General features: G+C 37.2%; 1 protein-coding gene across 1 annotated transcript in view; it reads right to left on the bottom strand.

Annotated features, from left to right (window-relative positions):
* The window catches only part of MID1 (midline 1), a 172,081-nt gene that overhangs the window by 2,111 nt on the left and 144,021 nt on the right, over positions 1-25,949 (bottom strand). Inside the window, exons 5-9 of the mRNA XM_026047198.1 lie at positions 22,628-22,776; positions 18,812-18,939; positions 11,201-11,344; positions 3,153-3,314; positions 490-697 (exon numbers count right to left, since the gene is read on the bottom strand). Coding sequence (XP_025902983.1) covers positions 490-697; positions 3,153-3,314; positions 11,201-11,344; positions 18,812-18,939; positions 22,628-22,776 — 791 coding nt within the window. The remainder of the gene's footprint in view (positions 1-489; positions 698-3,152; positions 3,315-11,200; positions 11,345-18,811; positions 18,940-22,627; positions 22,777-25,949) is intronic.

Raw genomic sequence — 25,949 nt, 5'->3', positions numbered from 1 at the left:
TCCTTCCTTCCTTCCTTCCTTCCTTCCTTCCTTCCTTCCTTCCTTCCTTCCTTCCTTCCTTCCTTCCTTCCTTCCTTCCTTCCTTCCTTCTCTCTGTCTCTCTCTTTCTTTCCTATACTAACATCTTTCATGTTTGATAAAAAAAAAAATCCATCACAAACTTAAAAAGTTCACTTTGTGATATAAACAACAAAAAAGCTTGTTCTCCAATTCACTAGAAATCTAACACGTTTTATAGTTCAAAAAAATGATCATCTACATTCATGGAAGAGAAATCACTTGAAGGCTGTTAAATATAGATACATTCTATCTGATCTACGAGTTTCTGGAGCCTTATTTGGCTGGCGGTTGTGAAAATATTCTGAAAAAAATATCTAAAAGTGTAYGACTCATGTTCCCTATGCCTCTGCTACTGGTCTCTGTCAGAGACACCTGGATGGACCTCTGGTATGAACTAGTGGATCGTTTCATATATTCTTATGTACATACCATGTGCTCCCACTTATAACCACTTCCCAGTAATGACGTCCGCTGTCAATAAACACATTCCCAGCTACTCCGTAGCTCCCTTGGCTCGTGAACCGCTCGGGCGTGTGACTCTTTTTGGAGGATGTTTCATCACGTTCCACTGTCAAGTTATCATGAGACACTTTCAATTTCCTATGAGCAGATTTGGGATCCAGTTTAAATGGCTGGCCTAGATATGCACAGACAAAGAAGGCAAAAGGATAACTTAGTTTYCATTTTTAAAAGGACAGTAGATTAGAGAGCCGGTAAGAAGCACACAAAATTACATAATCATACTAATCTCCTTCTCTGAAGCACCCTCAAGATAGTCTAACCTTCCTTGCTCCCTGCACTCTGCATTACCACTTTACTGTCAGYCTCACGGTGCACTAACTTCCCTGTGTGGATAATCCCTGAAAGGAGCCCTGAATAATCATCATGCCCATTATCTGCGACCCAGAGGTAACCTGACTACTCTAATTCTTGCATGTAATTGAAACCAATATACATGCTAATAAAGGTCTAAGAGTTTCTTTTTTTCACAGTATATTAGATTTTACAATAAGTTACATTCTATTAATTCTTGAGGGATAAAGCTCCATAACAACATCTTTATCATTACACCAGAGTAGTATGATTTAAAATACCATAAAATGTGTTTGAAAATGAGAATAAGCACTACCCTTGYCTGTTCATTCACTCATGCCTTTATTTATAAGACACACAGTTAACAATTTGGAATCATGGACACCTACTTGGTACTATAATGCTGGATAAAAGAAGGAAGTGCTTTGGATTGCAACTCAGTCCAAATAATATGGTTGAAAAACATTACTGAGGCTGTTGCTCTCGGCAAGTATCCTCTGCTGTAGCACAAGGTTTGTAGACAATAACAGGAAGCATTTTGGTAAACCAAACCCTGTAGATATGTAAAGTCTGCCACTATTTTGACAAGCTAGCTCATTGTGTCAAAAAACGGAAAGATCATTTACCTCCTCAAGGAAACATCTAGGAAACTCTGACTCTAGGAGTGAGCCAGCCAAGCCCTTATCCCCTCTCTGTTCTTACTGCCTTTCATATCAAAAAAAAAAAAAAAAAAAAAAAAAAAAAAAAAAAAGGAAGTGGAAGATTTGGTGACATGTACAGAAAATATAATCGAGAGCTCTCAAGAGCACATGTATACTTCAAATAAGATGTGAATTATTTAGTGTTTGTGAAGGAGCAGTTAACTAATCCTTAGTCAGTAAAGCTGAAAGTATTAGTGTTGCACTAAGAAGAAATGCAACTGATCTGAACAGTAACAGACAGTATGTTTTGTTTCAAATCTTGAGGAAATCTGAAAACGCAGACACCTAAAATGAAAGAATATTGAATTAATACTAAKTATCTTTTGATATTGTTAGGCATAGGTCGGGGATTAGCTAAGGAGTAGCTATAATTTTAAGGATATAGTGTACTTTCACAATATGTAGTTATGTATTGCAATCAAGCCTTGTGCATACCTTAGAAAGTGTCGGTGGGCACATTTTATCTGCTTTTTCCTAGTGTTGGGTAGCACTAGAATAGCTACAGCATGTCTCTGATCAGTAGCCTTTGTGCCATTGAAGCAGTATCATCTGAAGGATTTCTTTGTACTGAGCTGTTATTTGCTCATGTCATTTTTCACATTTTCTGAGAGTGAATATTACCTTTGAGCCACTCTAGGTCACAAAAGGGCAAAGGATAAAAGATTCCCATTTCCACATGGGTTTTCTGGCCTTAGGTCTGCATGTAGGTTACTATATTTAGCAACACACAGATGCTTGGTAGCAGATGAGGCATGCTGGTAGCAGACATTGGTATGAGTGGCTTTTGCACAGGAGTGCAGGCCAGGTGTAGAGCAGACAGAGAAATTCAAAAGCCAGGATATGCCATTGCCTGCAGTAGCCACTATCCTCCTTCTGGCAGCATCCAATGTCACCCTCCTCAAACACCCTCTTCCCCCAAGAAGCAGGTTTCAGACAGTACACACACCCCAGTGGTCCCTTTCCKGTACTCAAAGTTACTCATAATGACTGAAGGACTGGCGGGACACAGGATGAAAAAGATTGAAAACTAGTCTTAAAATTGCTGTGCTCTGTCTGCTAGTTATTTGCCTAACCATTTTTTAAAATGTGAGATCTCTGACTCTACCCACCCTGCTGAACTACATAATAAAATGGGGCAAATGGTACTAAAAAAGTTACCAGTTTCCTAAGCCAAAGATCATTTTAGAGGATAAAAGTAAGCTAACTAGTATCTAACAATACACTTTACAACAATAAAATGTTATATTATTAAGTAGAAGAAAAGACTTTGGTTTGTAAAGGAAAAAGATAAAGAGAATATTAGAACAAAAGCACAAAGGAGTGTTTTCAGGCATTTCACATGTGACAGCTTCATTCCTCAAATATATTTCCAGAGACAGATATAGATGCACATCTAGAAAAAAAAAAGCCACTTCTGCACTACTCTGACAATCTTGAGTGGCATAAGTGGCTCTCCTTAAAGAAAGCTCTTTAAACAAGTTAGTTCTCATTGCACTCTTGCACCTTTCAAAGACCAGCCTCCCAAAGCAAGAGGAGCAAGGARGGGAATGTGTGCGTGCAAGATTGCACATTACTCACTGTTTGTCTTGAGTTTGCCGGGCTCGCTGTTTCTGCTGCCAGCCTGATTAATGGCCTTCACAACGAAGATGTACTTAGTGCCACTCTGCAACCCATGCACCGTGTAGTGGTTTTGTTTGATATTAGGCACAATCATCCAGCTGTCGGCTGAGTTACATAAACCTGCAATTTCAAAGCAAGCACATTAGTCATAACACACAACATGCTTTGCAACAGAGGGACATTTAGAGCACGTCTGAGCATGGAACGACTGATAAGAATTCTGCTTCCATACCTTTGAAAGTTACATTTTAGCAAGTTGCTATTTATTTCCACTAACTCATTTCATCAGCCCTCAATCAGGACACCTTTTAAGTTCTTGCTATGTGAAGTCAACCATAAGAAGGAAAGGACCTTTAACAAATGATTCAGTGGAGGAATTGGCACGCTGGGAATTTTCATATCCCAACACAAAAATTCTTTATTGCTTAAGTACTCGAGAATTATGGAGAGCTCATCAATTTACTTCTAGGGTTAATGAACTCGGTTTAAAGCTCTAAGACTAACATAAGCAGTAATGCTAGAAGGAGTGTTGAGGCACCTTTGCTGACAGCCCCCAGGTACGCATTCCTGAAGCAAACCACTGGAGGTTAAAACTGGGCAAAGTAGGAGCTCCGAGCAAGCTTTGGCTCTTAGACTCCACACTTTGCCAGGATGTAACCGAAGCTATTATAATTTATTGGATGTAACTTTTGTGATTTATTTCCTCATGGCTAAATGTCAGCTGGGAAAGAGCTGGATAATTTTCCAGTTATGAGCTTTTTTTTGGATCTGCTTGATGCCTGCTAAAGAAGTATAATATGGTAGGAAGTAAGTAAAATAAGGGGGAAGGAGACAATATAATCTGCAAAGTAGCAGAATATTTCATGAGATGAATTTATATATCCATGTAAATCTTTCCTACTACACTATAATGGCAACACCAATACAACAGCTCATAGTCAAATAGAATTCTCTAGATGCAACCTTGTTATAAATGTTTATATAAATAACAATGTTAACATTCATAAAATGTATATATCCTCACAACGATTTATATAGCTATACAGATAGAGATGGAAATTTATGCAGATGTGTGTGMATATTAGGTTGGAAAACATGAAAGAAAATCCTTGATTGGATCAGAAACCTTATAGTCTTTTCAGTTTCTGATGCTACTGGACATAGAATATGCTATGAAATCTATTACGTTATTAAGCCAGCTTTTGGCTTTAAAATTATGTTTTAGTAGGAAAACAAAAAAATGTACTAATGATCTGTCTTTTGAAAGTTAGTGGCAATTTCAGCTCTGTATATTGGTCAATAAAAACTTCTATGCAAAGTAAAAATTAAAAGGTTATTGGACACAAAATTTCAAAGCAAAATACATGATACAGCTTTACATCATAGATAATTCATAATAATMCCAGAAAATCATTCCTAATTTGGGATGTGTTTTTCTTATTAAGGTCATTAAGATCATTAGTAACAGAACATATAACCCAAATTTCAGTCTAAGAAAGATAGAGTTTTTTGTCCCAAAGTTCTCTTAAAATTAAAAYATCAATTGTTTATTGATATTACAGAGCATCCTTGAGAGATAGGCAGCTTTTAATCCTATAGTGCAAAGGGAAAAGGGAGGCAGAGTTTCGGGTGAGATTCATATCACCTTGTCAGCTAATGAAGAGACACAATGCCTAATCTATCTTTCTCAGTGTTGAGGGGAGACAGTAATGAGTGAAAGGTTCATTCCACCTACGCAGGTGAGAACATCCTACCACAAGTGCTTCTCTCTATAACTTAAGCAAAGAAGAGTCCAAAGTGACCACCTTAGATGATAGCTTTGGATGGCTGACCTAAGGCGAGATTAACTCTCCTGTCCCACATCAACTCGAACCCTGAGTCTCAGGTTGAGCCCATGATTGGTGTCTGGCCTTCAGGCTGTTCTTCTCACTGTGCTGCAAAACAAGCAAGACCATCCTCCAGTTTTCAGCTTGCAAAGAATTTGAAGGACAGGTGATATCCAACATCTCTCTAGCCTGTAATGTCTCATYGAAAACATATTTTATTGTGTTAACTACTGCTAAGATGAATAGACACTGATTTTTTACCAGAGAATACTGTTGCTGTTTCCTTGTTTAAAGGGGGGAAAAATGAATTCTAGTATCTTCTTCATGCTCCAATCAGTGAGCATGCTGGCTGCATGTATTGTCCCTAAATATCAGGGACAACCCCTAATATAAGGGATTTCTGAAAGTGTGCTATATCTGAAAAAAAAAAAAGTAAAGAAAAAAAAAATACAGCACTCAGTTTCTTACAAAAGCTAGACCCCATAGAGACATTATCTTTTAAAAACAGAACCCAGTATTATTGCTCACATCAACTGCACTAGTACCTGTAGCAATTTGCCCATGACAATATCAATGCATGCCCTGCTTTATACCTGAACTATACTGAACCTACCAAATGGTATTTTCTGTTTAATCTGGAAGTGAATATTATTCCAAAGCAATGGTTTATGTCATATATTCAACATATAAACAAATCCTGGCACTGACACAGAAATGCCCAGATTTTTTTTTTCTAAATCAACTGGAAACTAAATGTTTGTGTCTATTACCACAGTTCTCCAGTCAAGGTACTTTTTTTTCAGACTAACATTACATTTATGATGTTACTCACTACAGGCTTTTATCTCCTTAACAACGTATAAAAGTGTAATGAATGAGCAACATTATCCTGAAACTACAGATCCAAAATGCTTCGAGTGAAGAAAAGAAACTATTAGCAGCCAGGTTTTTTATGTATAAAAGAAAGAACATAATCTCTCTACATCAGAAAAATTGTTTTCAGTTCTGACCTATCAACGAAGCCTTTTCTCTTTTTCTCTTTTAATGAGAAAAAAAAAAAAAAAAAAGAGCAGGGAAATGAGGTAACAGCCAGGACATGCAGTCATTTAGTGGGTAACATCTGCATTCTTGGTTCCCTGCCGGTGGTCACGGGTTAAGTGGAAAAGCCTTATGACACCTCTTCTCCTCACTGCAGTAGCACTAAGAGCTAAGTGTTCACTATTGTACCCAGTCCTTACTCTGGATAGATTAGGGTTTCTTATTTCCAAGGCTCAGGGCTTTTTTACAGGGTCCTGCAGGTGGTAAAACAATGTATTTCAAAACTGTAACCTACAAAAATGTTGGGAATTTAAATTACATCCTGGAATGGTGCAGTGAGCACAGTGATGTCCATACAGGATGTGTGAGTTTTCAAAACAAGTTTCGCAGAATCTGGAGGTAATAATTTRTAAAGCTATTTCCCTGGTGTTAGCTGTTGATGCACTTTAAAAACCAGATGGGAAAAATCCCAAGGTGTAAATCCTCCTAAAATTTACACTGTTTGATTTTAATAAAATACACCTTTTTAAAAACTAAAGAGGAGCACATAAGTCACGAGAAGGTTATTTAATCTCTTCAGCATTTTAATTATTTAAAATGCTTTCTTTCAATAAATTATTACCATTTCAAACTAGTGGAATAAAAACTGTAGGTGAGGTTGACAGATATATAGCTCTACCCACCCCCCTCCTCTGCATTCCCACATGAATGAAAATAATATATGCAGGATTTCTGTAAAACACATAGAATTTGGGTTTTTTTATATAAATGCACTCTTTTGATACTTTTCAAGACRCAGATGTTTTCCTGGTTTTATCCTGAGCTTACTTTTGTACCATTGGAAGATACTAAAAACCTCAGTAGCACTCTGAAGACTAAGGCATCTATTTTTGATAAAATAAAACATATAGAAAAAAATGATAGCTAGAAGTTTCAAAAGCTCACAGGTGAATCATAAACTCACTGTTTTACGTGGAAGTTTGCACTCTCAATTTTCTTAGAGCCTTATACAGAATTTTATCCTTTTTCATAGGAACAGTAACACTCTAACTCAAGGAAGGTTCTGACAGTACACTGTATCCTTAAAAGAGTGAATTTTAATATTTAATAGATRTAATCAACCTAATGTCAATGACCAAGAAAGAGTTATTTACTCCTTCTGCCTTGCAGAAAATCATGTGTTTTTTTCATGAAGGTATTTTGTGCTGCAGCTAGTAAGAAACTGCATGTTTAAATTTTAACCTTGCTGAAGCACACTCAAGCAATTTAACGATGTCAAAAATTTATAGAAACTCAATAAATACATGAAAATTTATTATAAGAGGATAATGCAATTATAGTGCACATTAGCTAGGTAGTGACAAAGTCATTCTAAAAGCTTTTATAATATTCAGATTGCAGGTGATTAGTAGCATCTTGGAATTGCAAATGAGTGAATAGTATAGCTCTGGGAGCAAATGCTTTAGTATAAGTGCCTCATTTAAACATCTATATTGTTTTTATGCACCAAAAAGTGCTGTCAAGCATACAGTAACCAAGCAGTTAGGCCACATTTGGAAATAATCTTTCCTGTATGAAATAGGATTCAAAATGAAATACTTTTGCTGGACATTTTCCACCAAAATTTAACTCCCCAATTTTTCAGTTAATAAAAAGTGAATATAGATGATTATGTTGGATTGAAAATACATTAGAAAAACATAGCATTTCTTGGTTTTGTTGMTGAATTCATAGCAATCCCTGAATGATATATGCCTCTAATGGGGGAAATGTACCAAAGAGTGGAAAGTGTAGTCACTCTGACTCTGTGGTTTTAAGAAATGGATTTCAAAATAACAACCTCCATTAGCACAGTAGGTGGSTATGTATGCAAAATGATCCCCACTGTCTCAGGGGAAAGCAGCTTGTTGCTGTAATACAGTACTCAAGCTACTCTCTTGTGACTAATTCATCGCTCTACAGAATTGAAAGACAATCAACAAATCTATTTACATTATGTTACAGGTAACCCGCACGACCAGCAGCAACACTGGAGAACGGGGCAGAATCAGAAAACAAAATTACATACAATAAAATGCAAATGCTGTAAATAGAAATAAATTTGTGCTCATCCATGCTCTACYGCATTAAAATGGATTTTAAAGTATCACCTACTTTTAATCCATCAAAATACAAAGGTTGTAATGCAGCATAGTRACTTACAATGAAAATATCCCTACACGTTATATCAYGATATTATAGTACACTTGAAGAGGTCAACATTTCACTGTTCTAGCGATAGTCTTTTAATGACATCTGCAACAGCAGAGAAATTAAATTATTTTACAGGATAAAGCATAGAATCCAACAAAGAGAAGAAACTTCCTGAGTAAAATCAGGTTGCTAGTGGGAAAATCTCTGAAATAATTTTGTATGTAAGAAATCTGGGCAGATCTGTAGAGTTTAAGAGCTGTAATCTGAAAAGAAATATTAGGCTAGGTATTGCATGGGTATAAAATGGTTGATTCTGGTGAAATCAGTGAAGTCACAGTGATGTAGACCTGGTGTAGTATACAATGGCTTGATATGTTCCAGAAAAATCATGTCTCCATTTCAGCTGCTAAGAACATGTTATAAATAGAACTTCTTAAAGAGATTTCATTTGAGACTTCTTTTCTCTTTAATCTTTTAATGGCACCATTTTTGCAAATCATCAGTGATAGCATTAAAGTTCAGATTGCATAGGGAGCACTTATGCCCCTCCAAATTTCAATCTTGCATTAAAAAACAAAAACAACAACAACAAAAACAACAGTAGCATAAAACTAACTGTTTTGCAGATCAAAGCTTTCATGTCCACATGRGAAAACTTAAAATAAAGCCTCAAAAGAAAATGAGTATTTATTCATTAGTAATCAAAGAGCAAAACTGCATACCACAAAGATGTGGAGATAACACATTGTTCTGTGTTTCATATACCATGCTGGTATCTGACATACTCTTAGCTACAGCATGCCTTCTTGCATAAAGGCATTGATAAAAATGGGACAGACATCAAGAAATATGCCATATTATCATTTTCTCTTTATTAGTGATTCTTCAGCCTGGAGAAGAGGAGGCTGAGGGGGGACCTGATCACGTGTATAAATACCTCAAGGGAGGCAGTGAGGAGGAGGGGGGTGGCCTCTTTTCAGTGGTGRGCAGGGATAGGACTAGAGGAAATGGCTTCAAACTGAAGCATCGGAAGTTCCACAGGAACTTAAGGAAGCATTTCTTCACTGTGAGGGTGACAAAGCACTGGAACAGGCTGCCCAGAGAGGTTGTGGAGTCTCCTTCTTTGGAGATCTTTAAAACCCGCTTGGATGCAGCCCTGTGCCACGTGCTCTAGGTGACCCTGCGTGAGCAGGGGGGTTGGACTCGATGACCTCTGAGGTCCCTTCCAACCTTCGGCATTCTATGATTCTATGATTCTATGATTAATTAGAGAATCTTTTCCCTCCTCCTCAGTTTTTTGAATCAAAAAAGTTTCAAGTTTTTGAATGTATTGTCCAAAATCGGGTTACTGAGAAAGATACTAAAAGGACACTTCCAAAAATTAATAATCTAATTTACAGTAATTCTGAATCATAATATAATCATAGTATAGTCATAACACAGTATGCTACATTGAAATGGTGCTAAAACACCAAGGCACAACTCCTCAGATACCCTTACAGATGGCTTGGAGGGGTGCCTCCAGCTTAGTGTTGGAGAAGCTGAGGGGCACAACAACAAAAGAGCCAGTGCAAGAGTTTGACTTGAACTGAGATTTGGCAAAGGCCACAGCGTTTTTGCATGGATATAAAGTATGCTAACATGACAATGGCACTGACTTTCATCAAAACATTGCAAAGCATTTCATAAGAACAATATCACTGTTGCACTGGGTCAGAGCTAAACCTACCTAGCTCAACAAGTGACTGGGACATCTGAGGGTAATCAAAAGCAAATGCCTCTGAAAGTGTTTAAGAAAAGGGAAAGCATAGATTGATCCCCAATCAGTATACTCTCCCAGGCTCCAACAGGTTACAGCTCTGAGACTTCCTAAGCCATGAGGAAGTCTTTGCACTTCATTGTTCACAAGGCTTTTTTCTTGTATGATCTGTCCAGTCATCTCCTGAATCCACACAAACTTTTAATGACCTCTATGGTCATGGTCCAGTAATGAGTTCTACAACTTAGATACAAGTTGACCAAAGAAATGGCTCCTTTTATTTACTTTGATTAATTTCAAACTCCTGTAGTCTTGTAAAGCAATGTCACACAGCATATGGGGAACCAAAACAGGAAGAAATTAAATGACTTTTCGAAAAGTCATAGTTAGTCAATGCTCATAATACACAGAACCCAAAAGTATTAACTTCCTAGCCAAAGATTAGACAATATTTCTCAGAGGAAATGTTATTTAACAACAGAACAATCCAAGGAATAATCAGTGAATTTGTTCATTCAGGAAAGTCCCAGATTGAAAACAGAGGGTGTGCTTAATAGAAGTATGCTACAATGAGAAATAACAAACAATGTAAGTTAATGCCATTGTAAGTCAGAGTTACAATATTAATCCTTGTTCCATTGATCTTTGCTCCCTCAGCCTTTGATATACTAATAGAAACTTATGCTCTGTAGCTTTGCAGACAGTGCAAACAAGTAGGAAGAACTTATATTTTTGACAAAGAATCAGTTATCAAGGGTGCCAGTTCTAACTGATGGCCAATTAGACATAGGCTCCTAAATGCCTCACCGGCCTTGGCAATGGAATTGAAGTTTTCATCCCTGTGGTTACGGTAAGGACCTTATGACACAAGACACAAATCCTATTAACATGGACAGAATTTGTATCACCGATAATATGCGCTGGTTTTCGTCTGATCAAGTACCATGCTCTCKTTGCTTCGTACTCCCAGAAAACATACTAGACATTTAAACAAGATRAATTTTGAATTTTAAAATCCTTTGGAATTATCATTATTTCAGATTTAAAATGCAGATAATTGGTTGTAAAACTTTCTAGAATTTTTTTTTTCATTTTACTTTTGATGTGTTAGTGCATTTATATTTAAAGCAATTTGTTTTGAAGAGAAGCTATAAGCAAACAGAACCAGAAATGAAATGATTTATACTCACTAACAACATTAGCTTGTCCGGTGAAGATCGTGTACTGCAGCTCATAAGAGACCACACTGAATTCATCATCTGATGTCCAGTGAACAGTAATCGTATCATAAGAGGCTGTACAGAGCTCTTCTCGAATGGTGGGAGGGTTGGGAGCTGTGAGATATCGAGAACAAGGWTAAGGCTTACTGAAGCAAGTAATAAAATATTTCTCTTCTCACCTGAGATTAAGGGATGCATCTGATATGTAAGTTTGTAGACATACTGTCCAACAAATCACTGGATTACTTTTTGCCTATCCCACTGGTAACTTAAATTGTCAACACATCATTGCTGAGGAATTCTTACTACCAAATTTCATCACCTAGAAGGTCCAGTTACTAAAAATATTTTGTGTTAAATTAGCTTTAGTTTTAGCTAAAAGTGATGCTTTGGTTGTCACATTAAAMTGTGTTTGAGAGCACCAAATTAAATTAATTTTGCTGGGTTATGTATTAAATATTAATTTTGCTGGGTTTGTTTCTGACCACTATGATAAAATTATCAGTTTCATTGTTGCATATATGAAGATAGACAGTCAACCCTCTTTACTGTTGACGGCAGCAGTTTGTCTGTCTTGACATAGATGGGCATAGGTTCAGTGATGGAATATTTAAAAAATGTCACTTTGGGACATCACTCAGTCATTCTTTCATGCTTGATTTTGTCTTCTCTCCAAGTTCACTTTTATTTATTCCCTAGCTAGCCTTTTTAACATACATGCATATAATTTCCACTGGTTATACAACTCTTCTTTTTTTTCAGTCTTACATCAGGCATTATAACCCTACATRGATTTACAGCTATTCCAACCTGAACTTCCATATCATCACTAATTGTGTAATTCCAGAAAACAATCTAAATATTTTAATATAAAAGTTGTCCCTCTGTTTCCTTTTTTGAATCAATAAAAACAGATCACTGCCCGCTTTCTGTGTACTGAGCTATACMTTGTTCTCACGTACATGATACACAGGTTTGTTTCAAAGACCTGTTTAAAGAACTGCAACTAGAAACAAACTTGTAAGGTATGAATTTTCATTGCCTTAATTTTCTATATTACCAAATACCTTAAAAAAAAAATAGCAAACAGAGCTGATTATTTCCCTTATGTGAAAAATTTACTAATTGAACTTAGCAACAGTCTCCAACTGTGTGTCCATACAGATTGCTCCCACAAATCAATGATGTTGCATTTTATCATGAACCAAGCCTGTATGCTACAGGTAGGTCATGAACAGAGCCTGAAGGAACCTGTCCCCTTGGCTTCCATGACTGGGCAAAGCTTTCAGGCCCAAAGCCTGAAGCTTAGTGGGCCATCCTGCATGTTYATCTCAGTGGGGTCCCCTTTCCCAGTTGTTGTCTCTGTATGCCACTACCACAAAGGAAAGCAACACTCACACTCAATACTGCTCCTCCTAGCTATCATTGAGCCAGCAGAGAGGAAACTCTAAGCCAAACAACCAAATTATGGTTGAATTAAAGGAAAAGGAAGACAGCTCTGGCTGGGTATTTTTGCAGTCAGTCCTTCAGTTTTTTGTGAGTCATATGTAATAGCTTCAGCAATAACCAAAAAAAAAAGCTACTCTGAAGGAATTCCACCTTTTCTTCTGCAACAACCTATTTATGTAAACCATCCCTCTTATTTTCACATTAACAATTAGTATAGTTCATATTCCTGTTTTGCTGATGCATGTTCCCAAGGATTAAAATGCATACACATTTCCAAGGAGCCTTTTTCAATCATGAGGCATAAGGAAATGTTCAGATGTGTTTCACGATATGACCATGATTTGTGATGCTCTAAATATTGTAGCACAGAAGGTTAGCAGTCTTTCTTTTTTTTTTTCCTTCCCTCAGCAGAGCAACCCTTTAGGCAGATGGATATTAATAAAGAGAGATAAAGAACTAAAATAAGAACAGTCATCCCAAGGGTGCATATAAACACAAGGAGAAAACAAACAAACAAACAAAACCTACAATCTTCTGCAAAGTTTAGAGCTGCAAATTATATGGTATGTACTGACTGAGGCTAACTGCTATGAAAGCCATATAAGACAATATGACTTTATATATATGACAATATATATAACAATATGACATATATGACAATAAGACTTCTATTAGCTATGCCTCAAATAAGCTTCTAGTCTGAAAATCTACTTCAGTTATTTTAAATGTTTCCTTGTAGATGAGAACTCATTTTCCTGTTTTGCCTTTCCTTCAAAGGCAAAAAAAAAGAATAAAAAGAAAGAAATTTCATTACAAACATATAAGTGGATTCAATTTTTCTGAGACAATATTCAACCAAAGCWGTCTTCAGTCCTTTTATGCAGCTAATAGAATGAAATTCTATACCTAAGAAATGTACTTGTCCCCTCTGCAACATAATAAATAATAATTTAATGAAAAAGAACAATTACTGAATGTTTGATGAACCATGAGTTCATTAAACCATGGCTACATTTCAATAGCACCTTAGTCCCTTCAATTCTTGGAAAAAGACAGCTTAAATTCTCCCTTTGTTTGCCCACCTGGCAGGTCTTACAAAGACTGGAGATTTACAGGCCTCCATGTAACAAGAAAAACAAAGATATTTGACCTAAGAAGGATGTCTTCTTTCTTGCACTTTTATTTAATTTACATCTACCTGAGACAATACTGTATGAAGCAGAGATTTTCAGCTACATTTATGTCATAAACAACTCAGAATAAAAGAAAATATATCTGCTTCTCCTGCAGGTACACAGGGAAGTTTTTCTGCAAATGATTTGTCAAGACTTTCAAAATAATGCACACGTCTGACTGCAAAAATCATTATTCCACATGAAATACTTCTTTGTAGGGCGTAAATCCATAAAGCAATTAAAGCGATTGACTTTAATCAGTTATCTTCATTGTCACAGCTATGTGTATGGAGCTCAAATGCCACAAAGAAAGTGCTAATTAGAGTCCACGGTGAACTCAAGGCCATACCACCACCTTCCCATGTGTGGCCATGTGGTTCACTCTTCCACGTGTGGGGTGCTCAGTCAACAGCCCAGGATGATGAAGTCCAGCACGTTTAATCAAATGGCAGGAGAATGATCCTAGTGCTGCATATCCAGTACTGAAAGACATACAGCCTCATAGCCCACCCTTCAGTCTCGTTCCTTGACAGAGATGCAGTGTCTGCCCAAGAGCTCTTCCAGTCCATTTCAGAGTGAGGTCAGAGCTCTGACTTGTGGATGTAGCATGGCTGAGGTTGGACAACTGATGCTGTTAACACCCTCAGCTGTTTTCTGCCTCCCTGTCCACAAAGTGACACACAATTTCAGGGAAAGATGAAAAAAAAAAAAGGTGAAGCAGTTCCCGAAACACCAAAAATTAGAATTTGAGCAATGAGAGAACCTGAAATCAGTGCCAGATGATTTAGCAAGTCACCATGAAAAMTGCTGCTGTTCAAGGAAGTACTTCCCAATGACAATAGTTCTCCTTGTTGTGGTATTCTCCAAAAGAGGACCAGGTCAAACACCTGTGAGTGGTAACYGCTACAGTTGCTTTGACTTTCCTTCTCTTGCATTCATGAATCAGCACTCTGACAAGAGTTAAAATCATTGCTGAAGGCTAGCTTAGTTCTTTTCTGTGGCTTTGACTCAGAACAGAGGAGACACACTTACATAGTCAGGAACCACATCTGAAGTGCCTGAGAGGCAATAACTAATATTAGAAAAGTAGAATGTTAAATTTCCTCCTGGAAATAACTGACTTTGAGAGCATACCTACTCCTTTTCAGRGAAAAGTCAATCAGGTTAGTCTAATCCACCTTCCATTCAATGTCATTTGAATGGYTTTGCCCTGAAGCAGACTGAAAGCATTTCCATGGCCCATTCATCTAAGACGCAGCTTAAGCTGCCACTTCTCATTGATGAGTCTCAGCATGAGTGTGGTGGCTACTGGATGACTGTTTCTAGTTCCTTTCAGTGCAAGGTCACACAAATTTGCTCAAAATACTTCAACTTCCTTTCATTTGCTTGTCCTCCAACTCCCTGCTCAAATGAGATGATTGAATTTGTAAAGGTTTCTTACTGATTTTAAACCTAAGTAAAAGGGGAAGATGTAAGCCAACACTTTGACCTAATGTTTTCTAGAAGTGTTCACTGCTGTCAGCTATGAATATGAGGGAGATGAGAAAGCTGGTCTAAACCTCTCAGTTAATTAGTGGTTCCTCAGTGTGTTATTACACTAGACCAAAACAGTACRGAGGAACTTGAGATGCACAGTTACATCGGACCTTTTCAAAAAACAGTTCAGTGAAGAGAGATACACTCAAAACATTATATTGAGCTCACTGGAGATGGCTTTTGATCTCTTAATATTGAAAGGTAGGTTGTGATGGGTTTCCAGAATGAAGTCACTCTGAGGTGAAGAAACATCTGGCATATGCTAGGTGATGTGCACATATAAGTGCAGTCTCAGCTAACGCAATGTATGTATCCTTGTTTTAGAAGGGATTTCTTCTGAAAGGCAGATTGCAAGATCAAAGAATAGACATTRGTAGAGCTGAGATTCAAAACAGTAGGAATTAGGACAGGACTTTTTGATGCCCAGTGAATCAAAAAAAATCTGTAATATTGAACAGAAAGGATGYATCTGTACACTGCTTGTATCTATCCAGATACAGGTGTAGGTAAAAGATGAACTCCAGATCATCTCCAGGTTTGAGCAACTGGCAAGTTAAGAAAGCTTCCAAAACAAAACATATACACRGGAAAGAATAGTCAGAGGAAGATTGAGTGCAGTGTTCTATTATATTGAGCTTGTCATCTCAATGTCTGGCTAGAAACTTTCCAGAAGGTATCAGAGATTTTCATTTAGATAMCAGAAGCTTGGGACAGACAGATGCATAAATCAGCAATACAAAGATAAAGTAGTTAAATGAATATTTGTGAATGAAGTAGTCTAGAGATGATCTACAGAGGGGAAAAAAGAAAAGATATAAACTTCAATGACTCACACAGAAAGCTGGAGTGTGGGGGAGGGRAGGAGGGGACAGTTGAAGAAGATTTGGCAGATCATACACTGAGGAAGGATCAAAGAAGAAAACTTCCAGGAGACAATCTTGGTCAATTGTTTTGAAGGCAACTGACAGACAAGAGGATGAGGCTGGATTTGAGCTTCGACACTGTGTTCAGAAGTAGTACAGATGACAGACATAATGCAGGCTTATTTATTTGGCAACCCAGTTTTATCAGTAGGAGTTACAAACTGTCTTCCTTCTATTTAGCTGTGTCAAACACAATAAAAGTCAATCTTGATTCTATCATATAGTTTTCAGAGTAAGAGCTACCAAGATTCCACTCATCAATCTGAAAAGTGTAAAATAAATTAGCATCCAGAGTACCTGAATAACAACAGAGAATAATCAAGTGTGTCTGACTCTTGGGATTATACATATGCACATATGCATATTTAAATATATGTAAATAAATCATTTTAACAATCTGGATAGGTTCATTTGTATGCTTGGATAATTTGAACTTGCGATTTGTATTTTGTCATTTTAGCCATATGGTGAATTTACTAATATGAAGAAAGATACTACATCTGACAACCAGAGAGGGGTAAAAATACTTTTTCACTGGTCATCTAGGACAAAGATAAAAATAACAGATGAGTAACTGCTCAATATATTGATAATTCCTTTGCACTGAATTGTGAGTAATTTCTCAAGATTGAGGATGATGTAGGAAATGTGTAGGTGGCACAGCAAGCATGATGGACCACAGAAAAGATCTTCACAGCATTGAACAACTGAAGGGCAATAGTGCCCTTCATTTTGGGATTGAAATGATCTTCATTCTCAGCACTGAAAAGCAATTAGACTGGTAAATTGGCATGTGATATGCAAAGCAAAGAAGACTGAGGTGAGGGGGAGAGATTGCTAGATGGAATTCATCCCCCATTACTCTAAAGGTCTAAAACACAATTATATAAATGTGAATGAGTCATTCTAGCCTCTCTTTAGAGCTAACACGGAGAAATAGGCTTCTTCAGAACTGTGTCATTTGAACTGATATACATGCCTTAAAATGAGGCAGTAATTCCTCTTCTTTGACTATAAAGCAAGTTGAGGGTGATTATTTTACATTTAGATTCCTAAGTTAGGGCAAATAAGTCTGGCTTTTTGTTACTCCTCCCTTTCATTCCCTTGGCTTTTTAGGTTTTATGTTACAGTTTTGGGGGGAACACTCAATGCAGAGGCAGAATTCCAGGCGACTTTGGGGAAAGTAGGATTCATTTCAATGGCAGGCTAATATTTCATTGGTGCCCTATAAAAAGGAGCAAGTGACTCACTCCATGGTATTATTGTATATTATTTACTTGGATATGTGTTAAACACTGATTGCATTCATCAGTTACACAGCACTATGAACTTTTCTTGCAGATGAAAACCCTCATTTGAGATATGCCAAAAAAATCCACAGTTACTTAAGGCAAGGGTGGTGCTGCCCTGTGCATATAATCTTGCTCCAACTAGTATTCATTTGTTCTGCAGAAAAAACAGAAATTAATGCAGGGGATCCAAATGCTGGGAATGCAGATATTCTTCATTCTCACATTTTTCTGAAATACCATGGTCACATCTCTAGCAAACTGGGCTAAGAGAATGGGTGTGGATGAAATTTTTAAGTGGTTTTCTAACAATGTTTTGTATCTTTCACTGCACTTTCTTGCTGTTTGCAGAGCATGCTTGGAGACATGGCTAAATGAAAACCTACTCCRTGTCTCTTCTGTTTTCAATCAAACTGGAATGAATTGTTCTAATTCTGGCATTGAAATCAAAACACTCTTAATTACAGTAATTTGTTTCTCTTTGCGAGTCATTACATACTCTGAGATTGCACATTACTCAGACCTTGAGTAAGGGTCTAATCCTGCAGGCTTCTTTAGGCCAAACGCTTGGGTAAATGAGCTGGAGTTTTGCTTGGTGAACAACAAGACCTTTACYCTAGAGGAGAGGACACTACATGCTCTCTAGTCTTGTACCCTCCAGGATCTTACAGCTACACAGCAGAAGAAAAAGGTATTATCATTACGCACTGATGTAAGAAGACTGCCTTATTTGCTGAGCCCTTGATACTGATTTTTTTAAACAGATTCTATTTGTTTAGGACAGATCTGCCAGGCTTTACCCTCCTGCAGCAAAGATGCAGCCCCATGTGCAATACATGAAGTGCCCAAATCAGGACACAGCATTTTGTGTCTGCTCTTGCTCCTTGGGGGAAGCAACCTGAGTCCTTCCACACTGAGCTCAAACTGCTCCTTCTTGCATGTTCATGCTACTGCATTGGCCACCCCACCAGGCAGGCAGGACAAATGATCCAAGGCCTTTGACTATTTCTCCCTCTTTCACGTTCCCTGATGGAAAGGGGTATAAGAACAGGAGATACATCCCAGCTGTGCCTTGTAGCACCATGTATAGCATCCTGGGGCTGCTTGGCCTTACAAGTTCAGAAAAAGGGAAAGAAACAAGGGCAAAAAAATGAAATCCAGTCAYGAATGCCTTATGAGGAATTTGGAATATGCTGAAGAGAAAAGTACCTGTAAGATAATCAAGGCATTCCAACAATTTCTTCTCTCTGGTAAAATCAAGTGCGAAAGTATCGAAAGTATCATTGAGATTAATTTCAGGAATTAGRACCTGGGAAGATGCAGTTGCCATGGAAACCCTATAATGAAAAGGAAAAAAATCTTTTAGCACACCCAAATTGCACAGTAGCTTTCACATTAAGGCAAGGCCTAATCAACATTATCAATTGCATTTCAAATGACTTGACAAAAAAGAAAAAGCAAAAGAAAACTTTGCAAGATCTTATATTAGAAGCTTCTTCTATCTGTTTTTTTTTTATTTTTAAAGTGAAGACTCCATTAAAAAAACATTATTACTTAGTTTTTACTTAGTTTGTAGAGTTAGATATGYTTTTAACAAGATTTTAAGCCCTCAATTGTTCCTTCCACTCATCCACTGAACTGAGCAGCATGGTTTTTTTCATTTGTGCTTGAAGCACTCCCAACAGATGCTATGTCTCTCCTAGCCCTTGTTTCCCCATGCCATTCCTAGCTCCAGGTCCTCCTTCCCACCTCAAGAGCTTGAAGCAGTTCACCCCATCTCCTCAGCAGTTARGCAAGGCAAACAGCTCTTAACTTCAAAGGGTGCAAGGAGGGTAGGCGGGGATAAAACAAATAGATGTCAGGACAGTTTGTTTGGAAAAGGCTTTTCCATGTTAAGCAAGTGTGTATGTTTACATTCCCTTCAAAACTGAAGATTTTTTGCCTTGTTCATTCCCAAAGCTACACCCAACTTGAGTCTGCCCAGCATCACTAGTATTGCACAAGTTTTTAGAGAAGTGCAGTCAAGATTACTTTGGGGACCTTTCAGCTTGATAGCTCAAAATATGTCTTACTGGATAGCTGGATACTGGATATGTTTATAGAAAGCTAGAAAAAGAATTCAGGTCTGTTAGGCAAAGAGGTCAAGCCTTTCCYTATATCACAGAAGTTTGTAAATTGTTTCAGTTTTGACCTAAATACACAACAATGCACACAATGGATGTCACCCACCTGTTACTCATGACATGTCAGATCAAAATATTTTGATTAAGTTTCCCAGACTAAAGTATTTCACTATAGATCTGGCTCAAAAGGTTCCATAATGCTTGCTAAGAGCTATKTTTTCATGTATTTCTCCTGTTTTATTTTAGGACAATACAATGAGAAAAGATAAAAACTGAGTTGTACAATCCATTTTAATAAAATCCATATTAATAAAAAATAATATTGCATATATAATATACAATACAATATAATAATTACATAACATATAATATATGTATATATACTAYAATATAATATGTATCCTATTATTAATTTGTTAATTATTAATTATTATTATTATTAATTAATAATTAATAATAGTATAATTACCCTGTTCTTAGTGAAAAAAAATCTCTGAGCTCTTTCACTCTTTTTTTTCATGCTATTTTTCCTCACGGGTCATATAAAGTCACACCACGATGTCTTCATATCTAATACAGACGACATATTTCTTGTAGGCCCTGYACTAGGGCCAAAACTCAGATTTATGTAGCCCTGTGTATATGGAGGTTTTAGGACCTCTAAAATTCAACAACGGCCTCTCTACRAAGTTAATAAGCAGGAATCTAAGCAGGAGAGCTTATCTTAATGTCTACACAAAGTACATATTTACTATGAAGAAGACTGTAGCATCAGGCCCTTTTAGGTTATTKTCTGGGGCTATGGAAAGGGTGCTCTGTGAGTACGCATTTTTAAGTACATTTTTGTGAGATTAGCAGTCCACAGTTTCATAGACCACGTCATGATCTTAGGTTCAGAAGACTGAATTTCCTCTTGTTCTTCTGCCTCSTCTATCTGACACTGCACTTGATTGGTAAGGGTTTTACTATGGTAAACGCATTTCACTCTCGGTGAATAATACATGACCTAAGTCATTGTAATGTACATAATGCCTTTGCTGTATAAAGTTACCTGTTGAACTTACAATGGAGAACATTATCCTGCAATTACTTTGAAATGTGTGCTTGAAGAACAGGAATGAGCACGATTTTGGGGGCTCTTTTTTGGGGGCTGGAACTGAGGCCCTGGAGAGGGTGTTATGTGAGTAGTTTAGAAGGAAACAAAAAGTTGAGAACTAAAAGGGAACTTGTGGGGAAAAATATTAATCAAATTTAGTCTCTTTTTCCAGTTGCAATTTGTCTGCAAGCACTTTGTGTTATTCTTCTCAGTTTTATTCACTTGAAATAATTCTTTGGATTGCAGGGTGTTCACAGCCATCGCATTACAGATAGTAATCCATGATAACCAAGAATTTGACTTGACTGGATACATATGCCAACTGGCCGTATTTCTGTTCTCTGAGTGTCTCTATTGTGACTGTATTTATAAGGCAACTATTCATGTTTACAAGTTCAAAATGGAATTTCCCTGAATATTCTCTGGTACTCAGTTAAAACTGCCCGCTGTTTATTACATGGAATACTGAAAAAAGTCCAGAATCTCACCAAGAGTATTTTACTTATTTGAGACTGTATATTTCATGGTAGTTCTACTATTGGCTTCATCAGGGAAAAAGAAGTCTCACAGTTGAGCTTGGCGACAGAATACATAACAAGGTCCAACAGTGACAGATTAAATTAAAATTCCTGCAGTGAATAAGCTTCACTTTTGTCTCTCTCTCTCTCTCTCTYTTTTTTTTTAATTATTTTTCAGCAATGTTTCAACTCTCTGGACCTATAACCAGCACCCTAGTGTTGCTGGCTTACTTAGAACTTGATTAAAATAGCTTTGGTGAAGCTTGATATTCTAGGAATCTGCACACAGCTCTGCAGAGTGTTAGAATTTAAAAAGTTAAATAATGAAAGATGGGAATACCATGACCTAGATTAAGCCAATTAGGCTGAACCATGTGAAGAACTAGAAAAACATAAATCAGAACTATAAGAAAAAAAAAAAAGTTGAAAAAATGTTGAACAAATGAAGATATGTTCAAATTGTTTTGTTGTTGTTATTGATTATCACGAGCACATTATTCTTTTGTTTCTCACCCTGATGGCTAGAACAGCAGATAGTTCCAGCAGAACATTTCTTCATCAGAAAACACTGTGGCAGTGATAGTATTTTAACATTTACATGTTGCACTGAACATCAACTGATTTTCTGACAGCCCACATTTCTGGAAGGTCTTGTTCACATATCTTTTGGCAATCAATATATCTGGCAAGCTGAGAACGTGCTGGGATCTTGGACGCTGTAGAAATTTCCTACACAAAGGGATCYAGCACAGCAACTACTCTATCTGCCAGACACTCAGCTTTTCATACTCAGCCCTGAGTGGGCTACCAGAAAGATGTACACTACATGGTCCCGAAGTGGAACATTTCCTTACCTTGACACTTGCTATTTCACAAGGAATACAAGTCAGCAAGATCATTGCAAACTTCCTCTAGAGGTTGCACAGGCTGATTTCATTCTCAATCTCAGATTTTTCCATAGAGTAGGAATTGTAGTCTCTAGACTTCTAATTAGTATGCTTAGTGCCAGATCTCTGCTTGATATCTATTGATATCCATGCTACCTCCTTCATTTGTGCTAGACTGTGTGTTCAGTCTTAGTTCATGCTCATTTTTTGCTGATCCTTTTYCAAATGGGTGTTTTTATTTGGCATTATAATAAGGCCCTTTCTATTTCAGTAGGGTACAAAGTGGTGTTACTGTAGCAATTCATTCCTCTCTCTCTCTTTAAGCACACCTTGGAGGAACAAGATATTACTACAACTATGACAAGCCATCTTTCCTTTACTCAGAGGAAACTCTTCTTTACCTTTCAGTGATGTTTTTAGCGGTTTGCAGGAAGCGAGCATGGTCATTCTCCTTCAGTGACTGCTCAGCCTGAGAGATGAGGGATGTYGAGCGTTCAATGCACTGTTTGCAGTTTGCAATCTGCTGAGCCAGTTTCCTCAACCTCACCACCTTGAATGGAAACACAAGAAACCAGTCACTTGGCTATTGTCACAAATAATAATCACACACTTTCGAGGCAGACCTACCACGTAAAGGAGGAGCAGGAACAAATGGMTTTCCTGACAAGAGCTGTTTTCACGTTAGCTTCATGGCGAGCCCCTTCCTCTAGCTCCTTTTTATAGCTCTTTCTATGAAGGACAAGCACAGTCTTTCTGCCTCAACATTATCCATGTGGAAAATAACAGGGGAGAGCCAAAATAAGCACAGCTGGCCTATTTTCCTACAGAAGAAWCGTCATTTCCTGGCACTTTCTGCTTACATGATAACTAAGGGCTATTTAGATAATCATTTCCCTGAGGTGATAAGAACTGTTAAGAGCAGCTCACAAATTAATTRCTTTTTGCATTTTCATAAAAATCATCTGAAAATAAAACTTGATGAAAAAGACTGTTCGCTTTCACTAACAATATGTGTTTGCCCTTTTCATTATTTGTTTCTAGTCAGGCAGGTGTTTTCTTGCTGGATATTTTCAACTGGACAAAAGCACAGTAGCATTGAAGACCTGTTTTATTGTTGCTGCAAACATAGGTACTGAAGATAAACACATTATATGTGACTGTAATCACTAGCTGAAAGGTTAGGGAGGGGTACAGTCCATCCACCACTTAAAGACAATGTTGGCTAGCAAGGCTTTTGGTTCCTGAAAGGTCTGGGAGTCCTTCCCATTTTTATCACATCAGGATCACCACTACCTCATGGTTTGAACAGGAATAACAAAAAGGAAGGAAATTAAATAAAACTGTAGTTCAGAAAAGCATTAAGACCCAGTTATACATAAAATGAGGAAACTAACAAGAGRATTGGCAGAAAGGTCCAGATTTATAATCAAGATAACATTCTCAATCTCAGTAATTAAGGTACAAATTTTGAAGTTGCTGAATTTAATTTCAGATATAACAGAAATTTTGTATTGTAAGCACTGATGGGGGTATCATATTGCACCTATACAATACCAGACAGCGGTAGAAAAACAAAGTTTTGGGAAAACTTTTAGAAGGAAAATAGTGATCAATGGATGAGTTTACTGTAATTTTGATGTTACTTTTAAAGATAGAAATAATAAAGAGGGAAAAATGCTGGAAAGCATGAAGATTTTGATAATATTAATGATTTGATCAGCTTCTCAGATAAACCAGCACCATGTCACATTTGCTGTGCTTAACTTGATATAAATATGAAACATTATAATGAAGATTCTTGTGAAAAGGATATTTGAAGAAAGTGATCCAGAGTAACCTTACAGCAAAATTTGTAATTAGTATAACCTGCCAAAGTTATACTCATCAAGCAATCTGTGCTCACAAGATCACAGACTCACCAAGCATTAAGGGCTCTAGGTCCAACCACCTATTCAAAGCAGGGCCAACCTGAGTTCACGCTGGGCTTCTCAGGTTCCCAGTGGAGGAATCTATTTAGAGGCAAGGAGAGGCAATAGTTGCCTCCTCTATTAGCGGAGGCAATTATTTAGATGCTTAATCAGCTTGATGAAAACTTTCATTTCCCCCCTGATTTCCAGTCTGAACATGAAGTACTCATAGGAATAATAGATCTTATCTTAATGTATCTAATTTTTCATAAACACATTGTGGAGAAGTTGTTTGTTTGGAAACAAAATGTTTAACACTCCTGTTAATACTGGCATGCACTTCAGACACTCAAAAGGGTTAATGCAGTGTCCTGTGGGGAACAAGATGCAAATATCATACTTTGTCCTATATCCRTCTAAGCAGGGATCAGTTCATTGCAATACTAGATAGTTCACCCCTTTATTCTTGCATTAACTAACCAACCAAACAATGAACTGAATTCATATGCCTGAATCTGAAGCTTTGCAGATACAGTTAAAATTTTACTTGAGTATTTCCAGCTCTGTCTTCCAGAGAGACTACTGAGAGGAGCCACAGGCCCTCCAAAAAGAAGACACACTGGGCTCAGTTTCCTGTGGCTCTTCAGATCTGCTGGCCAATACAAAGGAAGGGCTTTCCGAGTGATGTTTAACAAGTTTTCATCATATGTATGGAAAGTGCCTGAACTGTAATTATCATAATATTTACATAAATAGTTATAAAGGACTAGCCTGATTCCTATCTTAACAGCAAATGACCCCCACCCTACAGCTGATCCTGTCCATCTAACCCAGCATTTTGTCTCAGACAGGCCAGTCCTGGATGCATCAGATAACAAAATTACACTTGCTCAGAACACCTTCTTCATAGCAGTAGCAAGTATCTTAAGTACCTCAGTACCTCCTCTGCAGCAGTCTGTAGCTGAAAGGTGGCCTGAACCTCATGTGGTATTTTRGTATGTATTTCTGTATTTTTATTGTTTCTATTTTTTTCTTCAATGTATTTTTCTTCCATGAATTAATCTAACTGTATTTCATACCCATGAAATCTTTTTAAAGTCTACAACATTTGAGCCAAGGTATTTCAGAGTTTAACAAATGCCTCCTTTGATATCATTTTTCTATTGTTGACCAAAGTTGAACAAACAATGGGGAAAGATTCTGATACCAGATACGTTCACATAAAGCAGAAGTCAATCATATTATAAACCTTCCATGCTGTAAAGACATTAGAATACAGATTAGTAACCAATGGATTCATCAAAAGCGACCTATGTATATAGCACATATCCAAATTAATGGAAAGTTTTCTACTTCTTTGGAAACACAGATGGTCTCGCTGCATAGAAAAAAAAAGAGTAGGAACAATAACACAGAAGATTGTCTTTTTCATTTTGAATAGAACTGTATTTTGTTAACAGTATGAGGAAATTCTGGTTCTGTCACATAATATACAGAAACTGTAGCTTCAAACATGTTTTAGCCAGCCCTTGCCTACAGGCTTTCTATTTCAAGTTAATTGGAATATCTTGACAATCAAATGAACCATTTAACCTGCTCTTGACTTTACTCCTTTCCTGAGTTTTTCCCACATAAGAAGTTTATATTTGACTTAGCTGTTCTAGCAGTTAAAGAGTAAACTCTATGTACCAAGTAAAAAGAATGCTAATTTAACTTTAATACGCTTCTGAGTTAACTGGTAGTTAGCTCAATGGGTTGAAATTTGAATGTATATCAGTGATTTTTCCTGCCCATTACATTTTTTGCTAGCAGTCAT

This window comes from Nothoprocta perdicaria, unplaced genomic scaffold (assembly GCF_003342845.1).
Source record: "Nothoprocta perdicaria isolate Ctin4 unplaced genomic scaffold, notPer1 scaffold_109, whole genome shotgun sequence".
NCBI classification, from domain to species: Eukaryota; Metazoa; Chordata; class Aves; order Tinamiformes; family Tinamidae; genus Nothoprocta; species Nothoprocta perdicaria.
The sequence above is the reverse complement of the archived record's forward strand: the minus strand, read 5'-3'. Positions and strand labels throughout refer to the sequence as shown.